General features: G+C 41.1%; 1 protein-coding gene across 1 annotated transcript; it reads left to right on the top strand.

Annotated features, from left to right (window-relative positions):
- The first annotated feature begins 1354 nt into the window (after positions 1-1354).
- sebox (SEBOX homeobox) lies at positions 1355-5237 on the top strand. The gene is made up of 3 exons (XM_017702885.1): positions 1355-1448; positions 2181-2383; positions 4415-5237. Exons 1-3 carry the CDS (start codon positions 1355-1357, stop codon positions 5075-5077), a joined length of 960 nt encoding a protein of 319 aa, XP_017558374.1. The 3' UTR covers positions 5078-5237.
- The last annotated feature ends 3808 nt before the right edge of the window (positions 5238-9045 follow it).

The following is a 9045-nucleotide window of genomic DNA, read 5'->3' as shown; positions in this document are numbered from 1 at the left end:
AAATAACGGACATTTCTTTATCAAAATCGAATTCGTTTTATCGTGATAATGACATAAATAACGAAATCTCGATAAAGCACCATTCGTTGTGTCCTGATAATGATATAAATAATTGGAAATCTCGAGACGAAAATAATTCGTTATTGCCGAAAATTAAAAACGGAATAAAAGTAAAACGCGAATTCGCGGCCATTTAGGGCTTCTGGACGGATCAAATGGTCGCACGTCAGTCCATCACCACGGATCCTACCCTACAGTTTCTGTATTTATGAGTTTGTTTGTTTGTTTGTTTATTTGTTTATTTGTTTGCGTTGATGTATCCTGCGGACTAAGTATGTAAGCGCGCTGACCCGGAGCTGCTCGGCCTCGCCGGACTGAACTGCCCGCCGCAGCGCGAAAAGCGGCAGTGATTTGCGTGAGAAAAGGCTCGTGCCCGTCAGACGCACCCGCGGGTTATTACCTCACCGCTGCCTTCCTGCTCCGAGCTCCCAGACGCGCTGGTGTTGGGGTGGCGGGGGGCTTCAAAGGCAAGACCCCACCAACCTGTGCCCGCGCGGGGGGGGGGGGGGGGGGTCATTTCCCACCTGTATCCCGGCAAACCCCGCCTCCTGCCCTGCGCCGCAAACAAAAAATAGATAAATACAAATAAATACAGAATCAACAAATAAATGAATAACACGAGAAAGTATAACAGAAAAAAACATTGATAAAACACTGATTCTTCAAAACGGAATTTCTGTGAAAATTCCCTTTTTTTACAGCTGTTTGTCTGAATTTGAGCACAATAATTTACAGTTTTAGTAAAGTTACATAAAAATGCATTTTATGAATTTAATGCTAGTCATTAGATTTTACATTTCGAGTTCATTGGACTTCTTATAGTAAAGCTATGGAGTAAAATGTGAAAAAAAGCAGAAATAAATTCACTTCATTAAAGATTTGTTGCATAATTTACAGAATATTGACAGATTTGAGCGGACAGTCAATTAAATCATTCGCTTTCTTCTTTGTTTCCATTTGTACTTTATCACTGATATGATGCGGTCAGTTTGCTGGACGTTCTAACTGCCCTTCTCTGTGGTTCACCTTCCTGCTAAACATCAGTAAACACGCCCGCTTCGTTGTGTGTGTTTGTGACTCTGCAGGACTGGCTGTGGGTCAGTGGACTGTGAGTGTGAACTCCTGCCAGTCCCCGCTCTACACACAATACGGGTGGGGAAAAAAGCTCACCCATCGCCCCCAGGGGCAGATAGCCCGACACCTCTGCGGGCGGGTGTGAAGGGTGGGGGTGGGGGTATAAAGCGGGTGGGTGCGGGACGTTGAGCTGCACTTGAGGAGAGTCCGAGTTGGAGGGATGGCTCTGTTTGTGGACCCGGGTTTTGATTTCGGACAGAGGAGCAGCGAGGATGGAGAAACGGAGCTGCTCCTCCACAGGAGCGACTTCACAGGTGAGCGGAGAGCAGAGCTGCTCCTCACACTGCACACCTCACTGCCTCACCTCACTGCCTCACCTCACTGCACACCTCACTGCACACCTCACTGCCTCACCTCACTGCCTCACCTCACTGCACACCTCACTGCACACCTCACTGCCTCACCTCACTGCACACCTCACTGCCTCACCTCACTGCCTCACCTCACTGCACTATTTTAAACCACTTCACTCGACTGAACTGGGTTTACACTGAAAGCTGAAAAAATCCACGGGTTCTGCAGTGAAGGCAGTGGAACCGCGAACACTCAGTGAAGGCAGTGGAACCGCGAACACGCAGAAGCTCCAGAGACGCGTCTTGATTTCAGTCGAGCTTCACTCGGTGTTCCATCTTTACTCTTTTACTGAACTCTAACTGTTCAAAAACGACAGCGCTAAATTCGATTTCTTTAATGTGTTCGAACGAAATCAAATGCGCAGTTTTCCCAGCCGAACTGTTTCTCTCTGAGGGCGAACCCGTAAGCGCGTATTATAACGAAAAACGGCTCTTTCAACGTTTTTTGTAAAATTTTCAGTTTCGTTTATTTCATTTTTTACAGTTCACGCAGCGCTTTGATGTAGGCGCGTCTGCGCGAGGAGAAAACACAGAACAATCACTGTTAAAATACAGGCATTATTATTTATTGGGCCTGACCTGACAAAACTGTGACCGTATCGCCTCTGTGTGTGTGTGTGTGTTGTGATGTAGACCCCGTGGCAGAGCGCGCTCTCTCCTCTCCTGAGACGGACAGGACTGCCCACCCGGAGGGTCAGCGCAAGAGGAAGAGGACCATCTTCAGCCGCGCGCAGCTGTCCGAACTGGAGCGCGCCTTCGTTCTGACCCCGTACCCGGACATCACGCTGCGCGAGCGCCTGGCTGCCCTCACCCTGCTGCCCGAGAGCAAGATCCAGGTAATTAAAATAAAATTATATTAAAACCCTATATATATATACGATAATGATAAATACATGATATAAATGTATCAACACAACTTTCGGCAATAATTGTGTTGATGTAATACAGTTTATTTACATGTACATTCTGTCCCTGTTTTAATAAAACAATAGATTTCAGACAATTAGGTAAACATATTAGACACATTATATGAAATATATGTAATATATTAAGGGCCATTAAATGGAAGTCATTCATTTTTCTGAGGACATTAGATGTGGAGAACCCACTTGGATCAGGATGAAATTGAAATCAACTGAAAATATTTGAAACATCATGAGCTTCCAAAAGGGAAGGAAACGGGACTCTCAGAAAACAAGGCGCTAAGCTGTCCCTGGGGCGGTCCCCCTCTTGTTACTGGGGTGGGACCCTCAAGCGTACATCTCAGTGCCTTTAGTCAGGAACATAATTGTACCATAATCCAGTGAAATTATATTTTCTAAGCTGTTTTGACTCCACGCCCCGTCTCGTCTCCAGGACTTTCATTTTATTGTTCCGTTTTAAAACATTTGGTTATGAAAAGGTACAAATAGAAACTTTTCACCTGGAAAAACGTATTTAAGGATCAGAGTGAGACCCTAAAACCACTGTTGTACCTTTGAGGGCACATTTACATTGTTTGGACCTTGATGGATGAAAAATTTACCTGCACAGAATCTCCATTTCTAACAGTGTAACAACCACCTGGAATAACTTGTAGACACCAAAACTGTCCTCACCAGATAAAAGAGCACTTAAAGCTTTCATCTCTGAGAGAGAGGAGAAAATCAAGCTGCTTCAGATCTGAAAACATGCACAGGTGTTTCTGTCCATCCTTCCACTGGGAGAGGACAACTCAGCACTATGGGTCTGAAAGGATGTGTAGCTGTAAAGACGCTCTGATTGAGAAAAGGAAGAAAAAGAAGCTCAGAACAGTGGACCGACCACCAAGTCTTCATTATTTGTCATTAGTTGTTTTCTTGAGATAACTTGATAACTTAATAATCTTAATTCAGTCACCAGACAATTAAGTCATGATTTCAAGATAACAGTCCAGAAAATGAAAACTGCCTCATGGCCTCTCTGGATGAACTCTGGGGTGGTCAGTCCACTGTTCTGAGCTCAGTTCCTCTCAGTAAGAGCTTCTTTACAGCAACACATTCTTGCAGACTCATAGGACTGAGTGGTCTTCTCCCAGTGGAAGGATGGACGGAAACAGCTGTGGATGTTTTCAGATCTGAAGCAGCTTGATTTTCTCATGGCCTCTCTGGACTTCTGTAGAGTTCAGTCCTCAACATCAGTGAATGTGTTTGGGATTCTTTGGATCACGAGAAGTGGGAAATGTAAAAACCAACTTCTAAGACTGAACTTTGCGGAAAAATATAAAAGACTGGAAGCTGTAAAAAAGCAAAGAGTGGGCACAATAAATACTGGGCTATTTGATATTATATTTGATTGTTGAGGCTTCTGTGCAGGTTTTTTTGATAACTATATGTTCTGTGCTTTTGTCCTGGTGCTGAAATATGAATACCTTTTACTTGCTGGCTGTTTTGACTGGAAAATGAAATAAGTGAAGACTTTTGGACGTTACTGTAATGTACTGTCAGTGAAGGGTTTTCTTTCCAGTTAGGGTGACTTACTACAGGTCTAGTCGCCCAATTACCAAGAAAATGATGTGTGATTATTGACAAACAGCCCTTAAAGGAACGGTTTACCAAAAATAAACACCTACCCACAAAATGTAGTTGCTCGGCCAAGACATGCTTGAAGTCTCAGGTCTACTTTTTTAGTTTGTACTGGGGCTCCAAGGCTAAAAAAGCAAACCTCAGATGTATATAGCCACCTAACAAGAACATGGACGCTTATGTCACCCAACCTCTTCCTATGATATTTGCCTCATAGCTTCAGTGCAAAACAAAAAACAGTAATGTGTCTTGGCTGATGGACAATAAGGGACAAGAGGAAAGCATTCAAAGCTGTGTGGCTAACTAGTCTTGGTTCTTTGGCAGGTGTGGTTTCAGAACAGACGTGCTCGCAGCATCAAAAGTGGCAGACTGACCAGACCTGTGAAGGGAAGCCCAGGCTCAGTGGTCAGTTCTAGCCCTAACCTGGTGGTCAGTTTCCCTCAGCCTGGACCTGCTGTTCCACCCTTGAGCAGGCCCGAAAGGTACCAGGCATCTAACAGGAGCAGCCAGCAGCCACAGCAGCAGAGGTCAAGACTGGACTGGGTCAAACAAGCCTTGGGCCCCTGGCCTCAGAATCTGCCTCATCCTACACCTCCCGCACCACCCATCTCTCCTGACCTCCCGGGGGCTCTGCCTTGGGGGACAGGACCTGTGAATCAGCCAGGAACCCTCTCCGTTTCTACCGGTCAGACCACAAGGCCTGCATGCCAGCAGCAGTGGAGTGAGTTTGGGCAGGTCAGCACTGGTACAACCCTGTCTGGTGGGCTTTCGGGGTATCTTGGAAAACCTCAGTGCAGTGTCAACCCAAGCAGGCATCAATGTGTGTCAGCTGAGCAGGCGATCACTTCTGGTCAAGGTTATTGGGAAGGAGCCATGCACAGACAGGGGCAGTGCACTCCTCTCATGCACTACCCCCAGACTTCCCTAGGAGACATCTCTGACCTCATATACAGCGCCGCCGTTGTCACCAACCTGGCTGATTTCTGACTAGCAGTGGAGGACCATCAAATTAACTGAAAAATGCTGGTCGACCTCTTTCTGCTTTCTGCCTGATCTCAACAAACACAAAAAAATGAATAGCTGCTTAGTAAGTCTTAATAATGAGAAAAAAAAGATTCCCATAATTATGACTTATAGTATCTTATAATTATGACATATCATCTGATAATTCTGATTTTCAAAACAGGATATTATCTCTTATACATGACAGTATTCTATGACTATGACTTACTATCTCATAAATATGACTTACTATATCATAAATATGACTTACTATCTCTAATTTATGACTTAGCAATCTATACTTATGACTTAGTATCTCATAATTATGAGGTAGCATTTCATAATTACGACTTTCAAAACAAGAAGATAATAACCTACAATAATGACTCTGTATCTCATGATTATGACTTGCTGTCTCATAATAATGAGATTTATCTCATAAATATGACTTCTTGTTTTATAATGATGAGATCTCATTGTATGGAGAGAGATTCTGATCATTTTGACTTAGCATCTCATATCTATCATATGTCATAATTATATCTTGCTATCACATAAGTACAACTATCACATAATTCACTTTTTATCTCATAATTATAACTTATTATGTCATTCCTATGACTTACAATTCCAGAATTATTACTTAGTATCTCAGAATTATGACTTAATATCTCATAAATATGACTTACACTGTCAGAAATAAGACCTACGTTGTCACAAATATGACTTACTATCTATTATTTATGACTTAGTATTCTATAAGTATTACCTAGTATCCATTAGATTTCACTTATTATGTCATATATATGGCTTACTATCCCTTATTTATGACTTAGTTTCTTATAATTATGGCTTAGAATCGTATAAAAATGAATCTTATGAAAATGAAGTCATAAATATGACTTACTTTGTCAAAAATATAACTTACTTTGTCATGAATGACTTTCTTATTTATAACTTTGTATTCTATAATTATGGCTTAGTATCTCATAAACATGACCATGTCAAATATGGCTTACAATGTCATAAATATGACTTACTATCTCTTAATTATGACTTAGTTTCCTATGATTATGACTTAGCATCGCATAATTAGGATTTACTTTTCCATAATTATGACTTCTTCCTGAATATGACCTAGCATCCTATAATAATAACTGATTTCTTAATTATAAGAAAATCTTTATTATGAGATAGTACGTTGTCAGATTATAAGATCATAGGTCATAGGTTTCTCACTATTATGAGATAGTAAGTTAGTAAGTATATGACAAACTAAGCCATTATGGGATACTAAGCCATAATTATTAGTTAATAAGCCATAGTTATGAGATAGTAAGTTATGGTATTATGAGATATTAAGGCAAATATATATATATAAATATAAATATAAAATATATAGATATAAAGCCTTTTCATTTTTTGTGGTTGTACCAGGCTTCCTTAGCTTTCTAATGTGTAGAAACTTGTTCACTCAGCTTGGTCACCTTCACTTGGTTTAAGTTTGAAGAAACTCTGGAAAAACACTGAGGTTGTGAAACAGTTATTGTACTATATTAGCTAGCGATCAGCTAGCATCCCTTGTTCTGGGCCTCATTTATAGACGCCTTCAAATACAAATGTAACAGAATGTGGATTCATTGTGAATTTTAAGGAAGTTTTTATTATGTACTTTCTATTTGTACAACTATTTCTGTTGATTCACTGATGTAAATAGCTTGGACATCACAGATTTGAATATAGCCAGTGCCCCTAGGCAGAGGTCTGTGTTAGTTTTTTGTCGCTCCAGTAGTATTAAATGTAAATTTTGGAGCTGAACCCACATCACCTGGAAGCATTTCAGGCAGTAATATCATTGAGAAGGCTTAGGAAGGATCTGCTCGGTTGGTTGTATATATAAGTTTCTCGTTCTGTTATCATGTTCATACAGACCCATTTCCAATGTGCTATAAACCTCTAGCTCATCTACTGTTAAACTGTGTATATAGCATCTTTGGTGCTTTGGATATGTGTGATTTAATATTTATGTCAAATGTGCTGTGGGAATTTCTATATTATTAAGCAATAAAAACTGGTTCATGCATCATTCCGTCTTAATAATTCCTGCACATTCCTTATTTTCTATTATTTTCTTTTTCTACTTCAACAGATAAATATCAAGGAGTGGTTCACTGAGAAAATCAATCTTATCAATCAAACAATCTTATCCTCAGCCCAGAGTAGCCGATCACCAAGACATATTTAGTGTCTAAACTTTTATTATTTAGTTTTGCACTGGAGCTATGAGCTAATGGAACAAGTAACGGAGGCCTATTTCGTCCTACTTTTTGGGCGACATAGACGTGTTTTAGGCTAGACTCATTGCTCCAGAGCAAAACTGCAGAAGAAACAAACAAACGTCAGACAACAAACATGCTTTGATGATCAGCTACATTTGAGGCATGAAGAAGACGTGATGTTTCACTGAAAAAGTTCTTTAATAGTATTTGCACACTGTGAGTTCACATGAAACTCCACATGAAAGTCGCATCACTCACTACAGATTTCCCAACTGCCTCTGAAAGCAACTGCGCTTTAGGAGTTTAATGAAATGAATCTCCATGGCTGAGCAGCTGCACACAAGCCTAAGATCATGCACAATGCCAAAGTGTAAAGTACACCACCACTGGACTATGAATTTGTAGAAATATGTTCTCTGAAGTGATGAATCAGACACTGTCTGGCATTTTGATGGATGAATCTGGGTTTGGCGGACACCAGGGAACACTACCTCTGAGTGCATAGTGCCAGCAGTAAAGTTTGGTAGAGGAGGGATAATGATCTGGGGCTGTTTTTCAGGATTTGGTATCAGCACCTTAGTTCTAGTGAAGGTTGTAGCGTTAACATTTTAGACAATCACAAGTTTCTCTGGATTGAAGAATCATGCTTCATTATCTGGCAGTCCAGGCCTTCTCATCTAACACCAGTGCCTGACCTCAGCCCCACTGAGCACCTCTAGGATGAATGGATGAATCGTCAACTGCGAGCCAAGCCTTTTTGTCCAGTATCGGTGCCTGACCTCAGTAATGCTCTTTTGACTGAATGGGCACAAATTCCCACACAAACACCCTTTAAAATCCGAAGAGTGGAGGCTGCGATAGCTGCAAAGGCGGGCCCAACTCTCCATTCAGGCTCATGGAAACTGGAGACAACAAAGAAAATGAAATATGGCCACAAATTACATCACTGGCTGTATCACAAACGTTGTGTTTGCCTTGAGTTTACCCTCTTTATTAAATGCCACTATTCAGACTACTTATTTTTGACTTTGCAGTACCTGTCAGCCCATCTCGGGATTCAGTGCTGTTTACATCCTTCTAAAAGCAAAAGTATTTGTCCCCAGTATCGTTGGTCTCAAACCACGATAACAGCCACGGGCAAAAATATTTTCCACCTTGAAAACGTAGTAAACAGATAAATTGCAAATACACAATAAGTAAACAAGGAGTAAGTGAAATATATGAAAAATAAATACATTTCTGAGCTGAAGTCATACCAGCTTACGGGCAGCTTAAATTGCATGTGGATTTGAGGATCTGGACAGTGTATTACAGTTGTGGTTATTATTACAAGAGGGAACATGACTACAGACCTCACAGTTCGCCGGACCTCCTGGACACTGATCTCCGCATATCATAATAATCTCCACGGCAAAGAATAATCTTCAAATAAAATAAAATAAAATCCCCGTAATCCGGGGTGTCAAATCTACAGTCTTATTCAGATATACTTTGTGTGAGTTGGACCACGCAAGCATGTGTGTGTGTGTGTGTGTGTGTGTGTGTGTTCCAGATGAAACTACATCCTTTAATCTTTGGGCAGATATTGAAGGGATATGTGCTTATTTAGTTACATGCAGAGCAGAACAATAATACTCACGGCCAGGTTGACCAGCACACGGTGTTAGCTGATAT

This window comes from Pygocentrus nattereri, chromosome 23, assembly GCF_015220715.1.
Source record: "Pygocentrus nattereri isolate fPygNat1 chromosome 23, fPygNat1.pri, whole genome shotgun sequence".
NCBI classification, from domain to species: Eukaryota; Metazoa; Chordata; class Actinopteri; order Characiformes; family Serrasalmidae; genus Pygocentrus; species Pygocentrus nattereri.
The sequence above is the reverse complement of the archived record's forward strand: the minus strand, read 5'-3'. Positions and strand labels throughout refer to the sequence as shown.